Source organism: Chaetodon trifascialis, chromosome 2 (assembly GCF_039877785.1).
Source record: "Chaetodon trifascialis isolate fChaTrf1 chromosome 2, fChaTrf1.hap1, whole genome shotgun sequence".
Lineage (NCBI taxonomy): Eukaryota > Metazoa > Chordata > Actinopteri > Chaetodontiformes > Chaetodontidae > Chaetodon > Chaetodon trifascialis.
The window spans coordinates 10505480-10524162 of NC_092057.1; the positions used below are offsets into that span (position 1 = coordinate 10505480).

The window sequence follows — 18683 nt, forward strand, 5'->3', positions numbered from 1 at the left end:
CAAGGGGAACGACACGACTTCAGCAGGCAATGTTTTGACGAGAGAAACAGAAAAGAGACAAAGCAATTTATTTAACATCACAATTAAAGTCATTAAGGGATGTTTCTGTTGACAAGTTTAACATCTCATCTCAGTGTGTCAATGAGTTAATTTAGATTCAAGATAAATGCTACGTACTATCAAATTCTCATATATACTCTTAGAGACGAGTTTAGTTAAATGAAGACATAAAAAAAAAAACAGTTTTAGTGTGTACACAAAGACAAGTGACACCCAGGTAACCTCTGCAGGTGCATCTCTCAGGCATTTCAGTTATGGCTTTTCAGCTTTTGGGCCATAATTGAAGGAAACCAGGAACAGGTTTATCGAGACTGTTGTGATCAAGTATCCTGTCGTTGGGTGTTTCCTCTTCGTGAGCACACAATGTCAAAAATAACCACACCCACTACTTTCTATTACGGAGTACTGGCAGACCTCCAGTGAATCCAGACACACTATGTTCTATCAACATCGTGTGAAATGCTGTGCAGAGATGAGCTGGATGACTGAAACTGTGATTTACTCTGCACCAACACCTAACTGCAAGTTATGTAACTCCACACATCGAGACAGTAAATTAAGGTTAAGAAAAATCTTTGGTGATTTAACAATCACATGTCAAATTCAAGTGATTTTAAAGACGGATTTACACAGCGTCAGTGTGCCATTATAACAACACATACTGAAACAATGATCAGGCAATAAGGATGAAAAGAAGATTACAATAACTGCAGCAGGATCATGTCAATAACAATTTGATGTTTAGAGAGAGAGTTTCAAATTAGAGGGGTTAAAATTAGTTTAAAAAGTCTAATTATCTCTAATTTATTTATGTAAGATGTCAAGCTGGGACAGATTGTGGTAAAATCTTACTCATTCATTCATTCATTCATTCAGACAATAACAACTGTCTCCACAAGTCTGTTATCACAATACCATTATATAAGACAAAATAATGACATTTAATCAAACAAAATCCTAAATATGATGTAGTAAAATGGTCCTATATCCTCAAAAATGCTTCATGTTTAGAATATTTTGTCACTCGTTTTCTATCATGTCTTTCCTGAATTAACTTTAAAACTACACCACAACAAATACCTCTGCCATTATTGTGTGAAACCAAATACTAACATCAACCACCTTTTTGGCATTTAGCTCATATTACATAATTGTAAATGATATCTCAGAAAAGCAAGCAGCTGATTTACTGCTTTAGTTATACATTAAACATCTTGCAGATGAGCCAAAGTGCACATGCCTGCTGTCATAAAAGCGAAAACATTAAGTCTGGAGGAATTGGGAGCACAATAGAGCCACAATGCAATCAAAGAATACTTCTCTGGGATTTTTTGTTTGTTTCATTAATGACACAAAGCCATGAGCACATTTGTACTTTGGCAGTAGCAGAGGATTTGTAACTTGTAATAATGAAAGAGTACATGCATCATCTAAATGAACGGACAAGGCTTTTTAAATGAAAAGTGATTTGTTCTGTTTTTGAGAAATGTTTAATTGTAAGTGTTGGTTGCGGCTGGTTGAACATGACATTCAACAGTTTCTAAAAGGAGTTAAGTTGAACAGCACAGGAGCTGAGACCTGACAGAAACTACCTGGGTGCTGGTGCCTGAAACCTGAAACACTGCCCACTTCCACCCAAAACCTGCCACTTTACGGACCAGATGTGGCGTCTGGAAGAAGGTAAGAAGTTCACAGCTGAAAAAAATCATAAATGAAACTGACCTCAGGCTTTATCAGGCAGGTGTCTGCCCTCTGTGCTGCTGAAGTTGCGAGTTTCAGCGCGGAGTTCAGTCAGTCCATGCTGTTTGCTCTGCGGGCGGTGACTGAGGAGAGGCACGCCAGTCAGGTGGACAAATACCTGACCTGAAGCAGTCAAACAGGTTCCAGCTTAAACATACCCCTCCATTAACTGTCAACAGACATAAACACACACATTCACGTCACATGTCCCGATGCAAACACACCTTGACTACCACACGCCTGCGGCTCGCATGCATACAAACACAGACACACACCACAACAGACAATAACACAACTGTTCCCACTGGACCCGCCTTTCCTCATACGTCAATGAGTCCCCACATGCACATGTGTGCAGTCTATATGCGCTCACTCACACTTTCACGAACACATTAAAGTCAAACGCTGAACATTCAAGAACCAAGATGCAGCAAAAGAAACATGAAGCAAACACCGAGACAACATGATGCGTCTGTCAATATGAGAAAAATGCTGACCTGTGCCAAGGGAGCGGCAGGCGTTCACTGCGTGAGTCACTCTGATCACAGTCATGTTGATCACAAAGACTCCCTTCTGTGTGAACCTAGATGGAAAGAGAAAGAGGCGGCTCAGTGGAATGCACAGACTTATTATGTAATCATACCTGGAAAGGTAAGCCTGTGGCTCCAGGTGAGCTCTGATGATACAAGAAATAATAAAACAGGTGTGACAACAATGTTTAAATAAAACTGATTTATTTTTTATTAGTTCAATTATTTTTAAAGAGGGCTTCATAAAGCACCTTGTTGACAAAACAAAACACCCCCCCCAAAAACCATTCACATGAGTGTGTTAAACATATCACACATCATCACATTGCACATACAGCAGGTCTAGTCGAGTGCTTTCAGTGGCTCTGAACTGTCCAGTATAATAATGCATGTAACAATACCAGTGGTACACTCAAAAAGTTTGTTCTTTCAGTCCATTTTTGAATTTACATTTGATTTAAAGTTGCTGCAACAATGAAAATGAATCAGAAGCTATTTTGACAATCCATTAATTGAGTCAATTTCAAGCATGAATGGAAAATATCTGACGGCAAACTACTCTTTAAATGACACCATGTTGAGCTGTGTAACATTGTGATGGGCATTTTTCCTCAGGCTTTATCGACCGAGCAGGTTAACAGATTTTTAGAAATCTCTCTAAAAGCACAGGTGTTTGAACATTTTGATGTTGACACAAGTTGGAAAGATATGTCATAAGTAAATGAAGAGACGAGAGAGAACAAACACGCCACGTTTACAGAGAATACATCGAATTCATTCTGAAAACATTCCCTCCGGTTAGAAAAGAGACCTGGTGTTCCTTAATTACAAAACACACACACAGAGAAAAGTTGTGTTTTTGTGTTAATAAAGAAAATAGATTTAAAAACAAACAAACAAACCAAAAAAACGAGCAGCCGAAAACCTGCAAGATTATTAAAAACGAATATGTAGTGACTGTATCGTCTGAGCTGCTCTTAAACAATGAAGAGCTTCATTTAGAAATAAATGTCTTGCATTATTAACCATGAAGTAGAGGCTTTCAGCATCTTGCCACGTTGGAGCAGCTGCACACTGGCAGAATAATTTAACATAGAAAAATGCTCGTTTGGTCAATGAGTTTATCAGATTTAAAACATAAAACACCAAAAAATACTGTATGTCATAAATAACACAAAATACACTTATGTTATCTCCCTCTAAAACCAATTTTTTCTAAGATTATTTCTGAAAATGCTGCAGGGGCTTTATCAGCAGTACCACATTATACTAAGCATTCTCTGAGCTGTGATTAACACTGAAATCTGACTGGGACGTCTGCAGACTGTCAACTTCAGTTATAACAGCTCAATCTTTAGCCGCCTGCTTCGTAGCTGAGGTGGCTCAAACAGATCTAGGATCAGGTACCTGTACCCTCAATCCACGTTGTTCCCATGGTGCAAGAGTGTGAATTATAACCCTTCAGACCTTCATGTAAACCTCAGTTTATATAAAGAATTCACAAAGTAATATCTGTTGCATGTAAAGAGACCCATCATTAACTCCCAATCATTAAGTTTAAATGAGCCAGTTTGAGATTACAGATTATTAACAGATAGATCACACGCTAAAATTAGAGTTAGATCATTAAGTCAGACTGATATTGCTTCACCCCCTACAAAACTACAAAAACAGGCTACGAAACCTGCAGCCACATCTGACATTTCATTTAACTACAGCCTGATAGGTATGAGTCTAAGTGGAGGTTAAATGCGACAAGACGGAGGAAAACGTTCCCCAGATGTTTTAGATGTTGGCTTTTATATTTCTCCCTTTTGACATTTTGAGTGCAACTACTGTCCCACATCAGCCACCGTAGCTAGTTTATAGGAGTCTATGACAGAGTGATTTTTCCCAATACATCCACGGAGAAGAAAATAAAACCGTGAAACAGGCTAAACACAAATAAATGAGTCGACAAAAACAATAAAAATGGACATCTGAGGATGGACTGGTTGAGTATAGAGTCACTTGTAAGCCCTGCTACCATTTACCCACTTGTAGTAATAACTTAAAGGGTAATTAAAAATACTGGAATTACACTTTAAAACAATCAAGATCAAGGGAAGCACAGTTTTTACACAAAACTCATGAATTTGAGAAAAATTAAATTAGTGCTGTTTCAGCATTAAAATCATAAATTGAAAGAAACTAAATGTCACGGTGAACATATCATCTCTTCTCAGTCCAAGCTGCTGGTTCAAATCCAGAACAGTACCCTGCAGCGAGGCATTCACCACGTATCTGCTCCAGCAGGAGAAGAAGATTTTAATTATGTTTCAAGTGTGTGCTGTAAAAACCATTCAAGTGTGTGAAGCAGGACGCTGCTCACGATTGCTCAGCAAACCGTTCCAGGATAAAATAGAAAAACAGATCTTTCCATTTCTAACAAGTCGCCTCCTTCCAGTCTCTTTTTCGTCACTCTTCTCTCCAACCGACCATTCTGTGGAAGATGGAGCGGTCATTCTGGCAGAGAGCAGCCGGGGTGTCAAACTCCACCACCTTCCCAGCATGCATCACTAGCACCCGGTCACAGTCCATGATGGTGTTGATCCTGGTGACACAAACAGACAAAAGAAGAAATATTTCCAAATATTCTGCTTCTGCTATTATGATGCTGCTGATGATGATGATGATAATTATCATTATTACTATATATGACTATATGTTACTATGTGCTATTACTATTGTTAGTATTGTTACCATTATAGCATAAGTATTAGCATAGCATTATTCTAGTATTCTATTATTCTTGTTACTAATGTAGAATGTTGCACAGCAGATATATTTCTATGTAGATGGTTGCTATTTATTGTAGCATAATACACATAGTTTATTATTATATTTCATGTTGTTTACTATTCATGGTTGATTCATATTGTAGTAGAGTGTACATATTTCTACACATTTTTACATATTTTTACATATTCTCTTAGGATATTTAAGTTATTTCCTATTTCTATTTTATTTACTTGTAAATAAATAATGCAGTTTTAAATTTTTATGCAAAGATGAGGAATGAGCCAAGAGTTTTTACTAAAGGTTTCGTTCATGAATTAGATGGTGAATTAGATGAAGAGAGGAGCATGAAAGGAGGACTGTTCACATCTTGAAACATAGATTGGAAATTTGTTTTCAGGAAGCCTTTTACCTGTGTGCAATAGTGAGGACTGTTTTGTCCTGAAACTTCTCTCTGATGGTTTGTTGCAGCAGTTTGTCCGTCTTCTGATCCACACTGGCTGTGGCTTCATCAATACACAGGAGCTGCATGACGTGAAAACAGTGACTTATGTTCCAGAGTTGTGATGTGGAGCTCAGTGTATTCATGAGAAACAGCTTAAAGCAGTGCAGGATTTACTGAGAATGATGGTAAGAGGGGATCAGACGAAGAACTTATTCCAGAATGTGCATTTAACGTTGCCATCAACAAGAAATCACTAATATAAGCCTTGAATTGCATTGGAATGCGTATGTGTGCAGCTTTCACTGGGTCCATTACTAAAACAGAGCAGACTACCATGAAAATGTGTGTCAGTACAGTAAGATTAGATCTACCTACACATGAGGTAATCACAGGAAATGCAGCATGAAATCCAGCGTTACTGTTTATTTTATGTCATTAATATCAGCCTCGCTGTTTACTCTTCACTCTCCTGCAGTCATATCAGAGCTGGATCAAGTTGCTGCTCATGCAAACCGAACATTGCCTGCTGCGTCACATTAAAAGCATGTGACTGGTGGTGTTCGTGCTGACAGCAAAAATACGTCCACAGAAAAGGTCATTTTAACACAGCAGCAGCAGTTTTATGGAACATTTCTGCATCCCAAATGTTTCCAGTGACGTTCAAACCCAGAGATATCCGTAAATGTATTGACGGTAACAGTGTGTTTCACTTTTCACCATCTATCAATGGCAACAAGGGAAACATCACATGATACTTCAGAGAGTGAGGAAGGAAGACGCCAAATAACGTGAATAAAACTTTAACACCTCAAACATTTCTGCCCGAGTCATGTCAGATAGATTCTCTTTAGCCTGGTTTAACAATGAAAATGCTAACAAACTACGCCTTTTTTTACATTTTCATGGTTTTGATGGGAGACCTGCAGAGAGCATTGGAAGGAGTAGCCACGGTCTCGTTCTGTGTTGGTGTTATGGTTTAATAACGCAGCTGAGGGCTCACCTTGGCCTGGGTCAGCAGAGCTCTGGCCAGACACAGCAGCTGTCTCTGTCCCACCGAGAAAGATTTTCCTCTCTCCCCAACCTCAGCATCCAGACCACCTGACACACACACGCACAAAAAGGCATTAGACAGGGAGTCTGAGTCTGTCGCCATCATCATCTCTCATTTATGCTGCTGATGCATCACTTTGAAGCTTTTTGACTAAAAGTGTGTGAAGTGGTACATCAAATATTTAACAGGATGCTGTTTGTTAAACAAAACCCGGTGCTGAGGAAGCACACTTTATCTTTCTGCCAGAGTCTTAACAGTGCAGAGACAGTCAAGTGGCCATTTTTCCTGCATCCAAAACTAAATCCCACCACGTCTCTCGAGGGCCTCCCAATCCTAATCCTCCTCTTTGCTTTAGAACTGCCAGATAAAACATGAGAGGAAGATGAAAAAGGGAAGGAGGCGAAGACGATAAGTAGATGGTGCCTATAACTTGATTTTATGTACGCTGACAGAAGAATGGATAAATAAAGCATCCAGATCATCAGATGTTCTGAATCAACAATCACTTTCTCAGAAGTTGATGACGCCTTTTGAACCCAAAGAAACATTCTGTGACAGTCGCTGATCCTGTGACATGACAGGAATGAAGATGGGTGGAGTGAACTAATAAAAGGACTGCATGTCAGGCAATTAAATGCAGACACACCTTGGTTTAATAACCATCGCTCTGCTCATCTCTAATTCACTGTGTCATCCAATCTCATCAGCTCACTTCATTACTGACTTCCTCATAACACCCTCTGTCTCACCCATCCTGTTGACCACAGAGCTGAGGTGGCACTGGTCCAGGGCGTCCAGTAGCTTCTGGTCTGGGTTTTTCCCACATGGGTCCAAATTTTCCCTGATGGTCCCACTGAACAGGAAGGGGTCCTGAGGAATAATGGCCAACCTGGACCTGCAGAGGGCGCCACCACAACACACACAAAGTGTTAACTTTGACTTGCTACTGCTTTTATTTTAATGCACAGCTTTATCAAAGTAAAGGCTGAAATATGAGGCCTGCATACTGCATATTTGGCAGAAAGTTCAGTCGTGGGTCAATTCACAAGAGATTCGATTTTAGTGAAGATTTCTGTGATAGATTTTTTTAACTTTTCACTATTTTCTCCTGAAATGCTGTTCCCTCTTGGCTGAAACAAACATGGCGCATTTCCCATTGTTGTCTAACACAGTGTGTGTTTTCGTTGTACATTTCATTTTATTGTTATTTTTGTTTTATCTGTTTTTTGTGTTGATGGCAACATAACAAAACAATATTATGGTCAGAATATGGATCATTAGAGCTGTGGATAACATTTATCTCTCAAACTGTGTGGACTCGCTCCTGTTTGCTCACATTTTGTCATTTAATCCTCATCCAAACCCACCACCGCTTCAGGCATACCTGAGCTGAGCCAGGCCCACGGTGCTGATGTCCAGCCCGTCCAGGAGAATCTGACCCTGGTTCAGCTCCACCATACGGAAAAGAGCCAGGAACAGGGTGGACTTGCCGGAGCCCGTACGTCCCACGATTCCCACCTTCTCCCCAGGTCGCACTACCAGGCTCACCCCATCCAGAGCGTTCGGAAGACCGTTCCTGTAGGCCAAGACCACAGCGCGGAACTCCAGCCAGCCCTGCTCGGGCCACGCCGGGGGCAGCTGATGTTGGAGCAGAGAGGGTACCGTGAAATAAAGGACATATCAACAATGACAACAGACACAAATACAAACAACAACAGTAAACATCAACTTCATGCGTCAACAGAACAAGAAGTAACATTTCAAACAGCAAAAGACCCTCAAGACCAGTCAGAATGTGGCCCAGCAGAGTGGGTCGTGAGCACATGGGTCAACTTCATCAAAACAAAAAGTAAATGGTTAATTTCTGGAGCAGAATTTTTATTTTGAAGTACTATTTCCTACTTCCTGAGTGTGAGAACTGCTGTCACCTGTTGATAGCGGTTCTGTTAGTAAAGTGACCTCTGCATGTCTGTTGACTGACTTTCAGGAGAAAAGGAAAATCACTCCACAACAGGCCAAATAGACGAATGACAAAGAATATATTCAAAATGGTTTTACTTTAACTCAACAGAGGAAGAGAAAAAATAAACTTTAATGCAGTGAAGTACTGGCCTGGATTAAAATCTTATCATTATCTGTGTTTTTGCCCTGTGATTTTTGTCTCACCTATTTACACGTTACGCTGTTAAAATAGTTTTAGACACCTGAATAAGTTAGTTTGTAGCATAAGCATCAGTTTGTGTGGCAGTGCAGCAGGTGCAGCCGTGTGTCTGACCTGCGTGTTCTGCTGCTGTGGCTCGTTGGGAAGGTCCGAAGAGTACTCCTCGGTTCTCTCCACGCTCACCAGCTGCATCTCAGTCTGGGTGAAGTTGAAAATGAGGCCAGACAGCAGCCCTGTGATGGACAGCGCATAGGAAAGGGACAGACCCACCAGACCTGACAGGGACGACACAGCCAGCAACACACATTATGGAAATGACCAACTCATATACTGGTGCACAGCCACCAAACTCAGCTGAGCGCTCACCTGGATCAACAGAATTATACTGGTGCTGGACCACAGCGATCACCGCGAGGCCCGTCACCACAGCAACACCAATCAGCTGCAGGCGGATGTCCAGCCACTGCCTGGTGGCGCTGCTAGCGAACACGCAGCGTTGGTTCTGGTCCAGACGCCTGGCGTTCTCCTCCTCAAACCTGGAACAACAAAACTGAGTCCCTTAGTCTCCTGTGTGGAGCCGCTCTGACTGTGCGACTCATAATTCTTGAATAAGCAGATTTCAGGATCAAAAATGTTCATGTTCAATATCATCTGATCTATTATTATTGCATATTTTAAATCTCAAATACTGATGTCAGTATCTGCCCCAACAATTCAGTATTTATGAGGCTCTACAAAGGTCTACTTTGCTGTCTCTGACCTGGCAGAGTTGCCACTGGCCCGGATGGTTCCCAATCCAGTCAGCGTCTCAGAGAAGTGCGAGTAGACAGGCGACAGAGTGATGCTGCACAGGCGCTTCAGCTCCCGAGAGGTGTGTCGGTAGAAGTTCTGTGTGCGGAGGTAGAACAGAGCCAGGGGCAGCAGGACCACGAGGAACCAGGGGAGGCCGTAGCTTATCACTACCAGCATGCCCAGCAGGCTGAACACCGTGGCCAGCAGGATGTTCAGGATGAACGGCAGGCTGTCGTCCACGGTGTATAAGTCTGAAGAGAAACGGTTGATAATGCGACCCATCGGGGTGGTGTCAAAGAAGGTCACTGTGGCCTAATGGAGGGTGTAAACAGGAAGTCAAGAGTGTGGTTAGTTATGTAACCTTGAAATGAAGGTGGGTAAAGATGAGAAGAGCTTCTTCTTAAAGCTGCTGTAATCCATACTTTTATATTAGCAATGCATCACATGTAAAAGGTTTCCATTAGCTTTTCATTCCTTATGCTACACTAGCTGTCATCTGCATGTAGCTTCATGTCTAACAACAAATATGAGAAAAAAGCGTATTTCCAAAAATGTCAAATTATTATTTTTTTTTATTTGTGGCTCAGTCAAGCAGTTTGAGCATTGAGGGCGTTTGAGGATGACAGGAGTCTATCTTTCAATGACATCCTCCCTTCAGCTAGTCTGGAGTTTCATGCTGGCAACCTTTCAGTCAGCAGCCTGGATCTCTAACCTTCATCCACGGCTGCCAAACATAACAAACACTCAATCTGCTCTGCTCGGCTCTCGCTGTCGGCCGGGGAGCCTGACAGTTGGTGGAGGCTTAAAGCTCAGATGACGTACCTTAAGGACCCGGTCCAGAAGTCTGTTGTGGATGGCTGTGGCAGCGCAGATGGCTCCGTAGGCAAAGAGGAAGGCTCGGAGGGCGGTGAAGACGGTGTTGGCCGCGGCAATGGAGCTGTACACCGTCAGATAAAACTTGACGTCGGAGCTCAAGTTGTTTGAGGGGAACGTTTGCACAGAGGAGGACAGAGGAGACCTGGGTTTGTAGAGGTAAAAGTTTATTAAGATTTAAAGAAAAGGCTTCATAAAAAGAAAGAAGACAGGAAAAAATCCAGTTTCCAGACCTGATTACGTCACTTCATTCATTACCAAAACAACAGGCTTATCTTACAATACAAAACATTTTTTGCTTCTAGTGTTAAATTACTATAATTTTCTGTGCAACCTAATTTGTTCTCATTCAATTAAAAATTGTACTGACGGACGGCTTACATTAACCCTCCAGGTGAGAAGAGTAGCAGGTGAGGTGAGCTGAAGGCGCCTGAGGAAGAACCATTTGTTGTAGTGGAGCCGTTGTTTTTCATCTCTGAGATCCAGTGGGACAGCCACCAGTCAGACACGTTCTTAGAGGCTGAATCACAAAAACAACACAAAGGAAGTTTGTTGTAAAAAAAAAAAAAACAAAGAAGAAAAGTGAAAATTTTCTAAAGTCAGATGATAAAAGTTAAGTTTAAAGCCACATGAGGCTCACTGATCGTTCCACCCCAAACGACTAAGTGCTGGATAAAAAACACAATGTCATGATGATTTACAGGAGAAATAAATCTCATCAAGTCATTTATTCAGGACAGTGACTTTCATCCAGCTGCCATGATGCAAAAATGTTCTGAGGTGATTGATGCAACTAACTGATGCAACATCATTCACCTTGAAGCGTTTTTACTGTGTTTATTTATTCTGTGACGATAAATATCAAAACAAACATTGCATTATCACCTCCATCGAGGAAGTTTTCAGTCCATTTTGTCTCTCTGAGTACTTTTCTGGTTTTGTTCTGTGTTTGATTTCTTCTTCGTTGGATTTACTTTACCTTTGAGATAAACCTGTTATTTACATAAATGAATGTCTATAATATGAATGAAAGAACAAATCTAATACATATGTCTGACCTGACATCTTCATATTTGAGTTGAAAAATGAGAATCGCTGTATTTCAGCTGCAGGTTGAACAAAGCGTTGCGCTCCTTAAATAACTGAGAGCATCTGCTGAGTGTCACCATTGCACAGATCATGCTGAAAAGCCGAGCGGTGGATCCAAACCTTGCATGAGGAACAGAGACATCAGGATGGAGGCAGCCAGCACTCCACCCACAGCACCCCAGTAGGTCTGGTACACTCTCCACGCCAGCCCGCCCACCTGCTTCTGCTCCGCCCCCAACAGGTCAGGGTCATCATCCACACATCGATCAGGGGATGAACCCGGCTCCTCTTCCTCATGCTCCACACCATCTGCTTGAAACCAAGAGGGGACATGAAAACACTGTGCAAAACCAGACTGAATAAACGGTCATTAGCAGAGCAAGAGACAACACTGTACTGGAGAATTTAGCCAGAATTTAGGAGCCAGCTGTATTCAGATGTGTAAAGTGAAGAGAATTTGATTTTCATGTTGTTGTTGTTTTCAAACCTTGAAACATATTTTTTTGTAACAAAGAGGAAGTCAGTTAAGAGTCAGTTAAGATTCCAAATGAAGGGTAAAGTCCACAGCATTCGTGTCTAACAGCCATGATAGCAGCTCTGCAAGGATGTGCCAGCGGTGCTTCAAGCTAAACGCTAACTCTAGCATACCATGCTCTCATCTTAGCATGTTAGTGTGCTAACATTTTCTAATTTGCACTCAAAGTGCAGATAAAACTGATGGAAGCATCACTAGTTCAAATATATCTACATGTTGGACACATTAATATATTGGCCTGTTAATGTCGCTGATTTAAAATTTAAGTGATCACTGAAGTGAACACAAATCATCCTGAGGGGGGCGTGAATGTCTGAATGAAATCTGATGGAAATCCATCCAATAGATGTGGAAACATTTCTCTCAAAGCCACATGTCATAAGGCTTTGAGTTGAGATATTTCAGTCTGGACCAAAGTTACGGAAATCAGTATAGAACAAAAGCTGCATTGGCACAAGCCTACTTTTAAGTCCAGCAGTTTTAGCCTCAGGTGAACATACCTTTCTCTTTCATGTTGTGGTCGTTCTTCTGTTTTTTCGGGACTGCCTCGACGAAAGGAAGGATTTCTGCCGGCGTGCCTGTTTAACAGCAAAGGAACAGTGCAGGTGTTTTCCAAGAAATTGTGCCTCGTCCCCAGTTCAAACAATATAAAATGAGCTTCGACACAAACATCCAGTTATTTACAGGTTCTACAACAAAGCATGCAGCATTTCAGAATCAGAATTGGGTTTTTTTTGCCAAGTAGGTTTTCACATGCAGTGATTTGCATTGGTGTCTTGGTGCAGAGCAATAAACGGTTTTCTCTGCTTCAAAAGCACTTTCATATAAACTAAACTCATTTATGAAGCACACTTAGGTTTGTTTTGAGGGGTTAGAAGAAATTAAAGAGCCACAGCCAACATGTTCTACAGTGAAGCTAAATACAGAAAGAATTAGAAGAGAAGAAGAGGGGTTTTGTTTCTACCTGTTTTGATGATCGTTCCGTCGTCCATGAGGACGACCATGTCAGCTCTGTCCACAAACTCTATGCGGTGTGTGCAAAGGATTCTGGTCTTTCCCCTGAGGAGCTCCATGATACATTTCTGCATGAGGTGTTCGGCAACGTCGGAGTCAACCGCTGCCAATGGATCATCAAGGAGGTAGATGTCTTTGTCCTGAGGGACAGAGAGGAGCGTCACATGATACACCTGCTGATTATATGCCAATTCTGTGTTTTCCTGATTCACTGTTGCCTCCAACAGGAAGAAAACGTGTTATAGGTCTTCAGTTCCCAAGCTGTTGGTTCGGTAACAGGATTACAGAAAAACTACTGCCCTGATTTTCATGAAACTGAGAGCTGAGAGTGTCACACGGCCAAGAAAGAAACCATTAAATTTGGAGAGGATCTGAATCACCAGACGGAAACATTTTTTCCCATTTGTTAACATTGCGAGATGTTACAATTGGCCTTGGCTTAAAATCCAGTGCCTGGTAGTAAAGATCAATAAACAAAATATGCCAAAACATAGCAAATTATAGAAATACGATGACTCCACATCACATATCCACACTCTCAAACCACCAACTTTGTGCATCTAAGCTACTGCTGTTTAACATAAACAATATTCAATGCAATCCATGCAACATAAATAAACACATACTGATATCAAATTCTGAAGTGATTTTATCACTTTTCACTGTTTTCTGCAGACTAACACTTGTTTGTTTCTTGTGGTAAAACCTCCTCCATTTCTCTCTGCGCACAAAGCAGATGGCGGGTTTGTGCAGAGTACCGACCATGTAAACAGCTCTGGCGAAGGCCAGTCGAGCCTTCTGTCCTCCGCTCAGAGTCATGCCGTTCTCTCCCACTTCTGTCTTGTCACCATTTGGCAAAACCTGACGGCACATTTTAGAACAAGCTTACTATAAATGTTAAATAAACACACAAACTGCAGGCAAGGAACACTACTCTCTTGTTTACAGTTGTTTTTATGATATCAGGCTCAATCAGCCTAATGTGGCCTGAGAGTAGCACAAGATCTTATAGGAAAAGATAAGATATGTAGAGATAGTAGAGGAAAGAAATAGACAGGTAGGAAAAGGCATGAAATAATGCAGTAATCGTACATTGAGGTCGTCTGAGAGAGCACAGGCCTCGATCACAGTCTGGTAGAAGGCAGGATCGTAGTCTTTGCCGAAGAGGATGTTGTCCCGCACCGATGCATGCTGGATCCAGGGCTCCTGAGTGGCCAGACCAAAGCCAGCCTCCCTGTCTGCAACATATACGACTCCGCTCAGCCTGCACAGAAAGGAGGAGGACGGGTGAGCCTTTTTGAACTTCATGAAGAAACAGGAATGCACTTCAGCATCCACCCACAGGAAGGAGACATCTGGATGAGGCTGCATCTACAACTTCATGAACTGAATCCACATTAAGCTCAACTGTAATATTTTAAGTTTCAGAGGTGATGTACCTGCTGAGTTCTCCAGTGAGAGCAGCCAGGAAGGAACTCTTCCCACAGCCGACTTTCCCGACCACAACAACCAGAGAGCCCTGAACCAGACAGAAGTCAACACTGTTTTCAGTGTCAGGTGGTCAGTCTTCTTATTTGACACAACACTGAATTTTTCAAGCTTTCATTCATCAGTTGCTTGTTGAAATCTGTTAAATTCTGTAAATTACAAGTGGAGATCTTTTATTGTGTACAGATGTTTAATGGCTGAGTTAAGTTACTTTAAAACAACTGCAGCCTCTTGAAAGTACATTGGGAAAGAAAATACTATATTTATGTTTCTAGTAATTTCTGGTTTTAGATGAAGGATGGAATTAAATTCACTCCTCTTGACTGGTTCAGCTATAATTCTGCAGGATTTAAAGAACAGAGCAGAGAGTATGAAGGCAGTCGAGTAATTCACGTACAGTACGCTCTCTGTGCTGACAGATGGCTTGTACCTTGGTTATATGTAGATTGAGGCTGTGCAGCTGCAGACTCCCTTTAGCAGCTCCAGTTTCAGTTTCCCCCTCTTTGGGATGGATGGGCGCCTGCCAGGAAAATGTCCCCTGACTCAACAGGACAGATGTCTGACTGTCTTCAGGAGACACTACAAGATAAGTTTGAGCAATAGAAATGTATATTACTGTATGTAATGATATAAAGTTATAATAAGTTTTAATAACTGTTGTAACAAATGAAAAAATGTGGAACTTCATGTTCGTATAAATTTATTTTATGCCTACAAAGATTGTTTTAAAATTCAGAAAACCTGCTCTTCCCTTGACAGATGATGACTAAATGGGACCAAATAAATATTATGATCCGCTCTGGGTCATTGGTTAAACACAACCTTCAGAGCAGCAGCCTACCCAGGGCGTAGTACGCCTGCAGGTCCTGGTTGGTCAGTTTGAAGAAGCGCTGGATTCGCTCCAGAGACACTTTGGCCTCCAGGATGCTGTTGAGCACCCAGGGGAAAGAGTTGAGTGGGACGATCAACATTCCCACCAGAGCCAGCGTGGTGAACACCTGCAGGGGAGAACATTGGCTGCGGAGTCTGAACTTCACTGAGTCATCCAACATACTACAATCTGCATGAGATCACATGTGATCACATGTCATGGAGGCCTGACAGTTTCAATTTCAATGAACACTAAAGATATGATTTAATGTCTTCAACAAGAGAAACAGGGACCCTTTAATGGAAAATAATCATCTGATTCATTATTGGGTTCAATAAACTAAAGACAGACCACAGAAAACTGATTTTTCTTTATATGAGGATGCACAGATTATTACTAAGTTTCTATTTTTACAAACTCCTGCTCATCATCCTGGGATAAAGTAATTGAAGAAGCTGTGTATAAAATGCTTTGTTAGCTCTTTTTTCTCATGTCAAGAGAAAGAATAATTACTAGAGATTCTGTGTGCAGGTTGAAGCCTTAAAGCTATTGCTGTTATAAACACTAGCTCATTTCAAAGCGTCTGAAAACGTTTCCCCACCTTGGCTGCAGTCAGCTGGTGTCCCAGCAGCACGTACGTGACGAAGGTGAGGATGGAGATGACCACAGGCAGAGCAGCCCAGGTGTAAACACACAAGGCATCCAGATACTTGATGGCCTTGAGATGGGACAGCTCCTGTTTACGAAAGTCGGCGACCCTCTGAGCAAAATGAGGCTCCCAGTTGTAGAACTTGATGACGCGAATGCCAAAGAGGATCTCTGTCATTAACTGGAAAAGTCACAAAAGTAAGAGAAAAATCCGAGACTTAACTTTCTTCTTGGGCAAATACAAAATATAACTGGAAGAAATAAATATATATGTGACCTCTGGTGACCATAAAACTAGATCAAGGGTCAACATGTATTTAATTCTTGTTCATTAATAATTAATTGATAATAATAATAAATAATTAATAATATAAAAAAATCTGAACATTTCTCACCTTGACTCGGCTGTCCTTGTATCTGAGCATGTGCTTGTTGTTGATCAGGATACGGGAAGCGAGGAACTTGTTGAACGGCACTAGCAGCAGCGCCACACCCAGCCCTCCGAGGAAAGCCACACCCACCTGAAGGTACAGTAAGTAGAGGGTGATAATAAACCTGATGGGCATGCTCCACAGCTCATGGAAACTCCTGAAGAGGCCGACCACGCGGTCGGTGTCTGTGCTCATTAAGTTCACAACCTCTCCCAAAGTGTACCCGGCCAGGCTGCTGCCACTGACCCGCAGGGCTTTGCTGTAAATGGCCGACACAAGAGAGGTGCGTACTGCCAGCACCACCTTAGACACCTCGAACATGAAGATGTTTTGGAGGAACGAAGTGAGAAGAGTGACGGCAAAGAGCCCCACAGCACACCAGACACCTGTGCTGACTGGAGCTCCCTCTTCTTCCATAAAGTTCACCAGAGCGCTGAGGAGCAGGGGACCCGCAAAGCTCAGCATGTTGACCAGCAATTTCAGCACACCAAGGGCGTAGTACCATAACCCAAACGCCTTGTGCAGCACCCTCAGCAGTCCTACATCACCCTCCAGCTCCAGTGATTCCTCCTGGTGGTGTGAACTCCAGGTGCCACTCAGGAGGTTTCTACTGACCGGCCTGGGCCACTGATCCTGAGCGTTACTGACCGCTGCCCCTTGTCGGCAGGCCTCCCAGCACTGGTGGAAGTATCGACAAACCACACTAGTCCGGAGTTTCCTAGGGAGGTGATAAACATCAGCTGGTCTGTTCAGCTCCCCTCGCTGCCCTCTTCTAAGGAGGGGAGTCAACCACAGGTAGAAGAGCCGACAGATGCAGCCGCTCCCGTCCTCAGCCACCATTTCACCTGTATCCGGCTGAATGGTCTCTGGGATGAGAGGGGATCCATCCACAGCATTGATATACAAAGTATATCCAGCGTCACTGATGCAGGGAAATGCAAATGCCAGAAGATAAACCAGAAGGGGGACCGTTCGGGCTGAGGCAAGAACAAAACGTGCCATTTTAAGAGGTTCTGTGAGGTTCAAGTATTCCTGATTGTCACAGTAAATCAACAAGGTGATGACCACGTTTGGGACTGACAGAAGGACCAGCAGAAGCAGTAGTGGAGGTCCTCTGGTTCTCCTGAAAGCAGTCCTCTGGAGTACCGTGATGGCACTGAAGTGGACCAGCCAGGCCAAGACAGCACAGCTGTCAGCTAGGACATCCAGGTACATGTCCACCTGCTGGAGGAGGCTCACCAGAATGACATCCACAGTGAAGAGAAGCGCAGCCACCAGAGCCGACACCAACCTGAGAATCCACCCATAGGGAGGAGACGTCTGGACGAGACTGCGTCTACAAAGCAGAAACATTATTACTGAAAATACTAGAGGCGTCCTGAATTTCGGAGCCGATAAAAATTCCATATTAGTTGGATTTTCTGTGCCCTTTCCCGTCACAATAACAGATTACTTTTGCAATTGTAAAAATGTCAAGAGGGTGCATGAATAAAGTGCCTGCACAGACCAAAGTGTGAACAAAATCTCTATGTTTTGCTGACAGCCCTACCTTTCCATGCCGAGGTAGCAGGCACTGAAAATGGCCATCCCTGCATGAGGCAATGCCCCGAGGATGAGTTGGTTAAAACAGGGGCTGATGTGTCCATTCTGCCACACAGGGAAAGGATTCTGCTCATCTGTATGACAGAGGCCCGCGAGCAGCTCTGCTGGCACAAAGTCCCTCATCCCTCCTCCTACTTGATGGTCGTCATTCTAGAAAATATCTGAGGAACAAAAAAACAACCCCAGTTATGAGCTGTGTGAGATAAGGTGACTGTTGAAGAGACAGTAGGAATGCTAGATATCCTTCTAGCCAGTATTATGAAAACAGCCAGATGTGAGTACTGAACCACAATACCTTTAGAGTATCAACCAAACTGTGTCCTTAGGACAGTGTTGAAAACTGTCAGGTACTGTGCGCTGGTCTCAAAGTCTGGTCAAAATCATGTCTTGTTAACTTCCTCTTGGCTTATACAGTTTCTCACCCTAAATATGCCATATTTTGCTCAATATAAGCAAGGGTTTCATAGGAAAACATTCAGACACTTTGGTATTGAACCAAGTGTTGTTTAGGCTTAATGGGTTTGGTATTTAAAAGGGAAACCCAGCCCTGTTCAGTCTATTCTGAAACTTTTAAA

At 42.4% G+C, this 18683-nt stretch overlaps 1 protein-coding gene across 1 annotated transcript; it reads right to left on the reverse strand.

Moving 5' to 3' along the window:
• Positions 1-2520: 2520 nt before the first annotated feature.
• On the reverse strand, positions 2521-18264 carry abcc10 (ATP-binding cassette, sub-family C (CFTR/MRP), member 10). Its single transcript, XM_070975083.1, has 21 exons — positions 18056-18264; positions 16471-17842; positions 16029-16256; positions 15398-15554; positions 14987-15135; positions 14508-14587; positions 14161-14332; positions 13831-13929; positions 13019-13208; positions 12555-12632; positions 11640-11828; positions 10812-10950; positions 10380-10575; positions 9526-9869; positions 9132-9301; positions 8880-9040; positions 7989-8242; positions 7354-7499; positions 6554-6651; positions 5521-5633; positions 2521-4923 (listed from the first exon to the last, which is right to left on the reverse strand). Exons 1-21 carry the CDS (start codon positions 18229-18231, stop codon positions 4788-4790), a joined length of 4647 nt encoding a protein of 1548 aa, XP_070831184.1. The 5' UTR covers positions 18232-18264; the 3' UTR covers positions 2521-4787.
• Between the last annotated feature and the right edge of the window lie 419 nt (positions 18265-18683).

Excerpts from the sequence above, each read along its gene's own strand:
- abcc10 (XM_070975083.1), bottom strand. The coding sequence starts at position 18,231 with ATGAGGGACTTTGTGCCAGCAGAGCTGCTCGCGGGCCTCTGTCATACA. Across the intron at positions 10,951-11,639 it reads GTCTCTGTTCCTCATGCAAG|CCTCTAAGAACGTGTCTGAC; the intron begins GTTTGGATCCAC and ends TTTGTGATTCAG. Across the intron at positions 10,576-10,811 it reads TTCTCACCTGGAGGGTTAAT|GTCTCCTCTGTCCTCCTCTG; the intron begins GTAAGCCGTCCG and ends CTACAAACCCAG.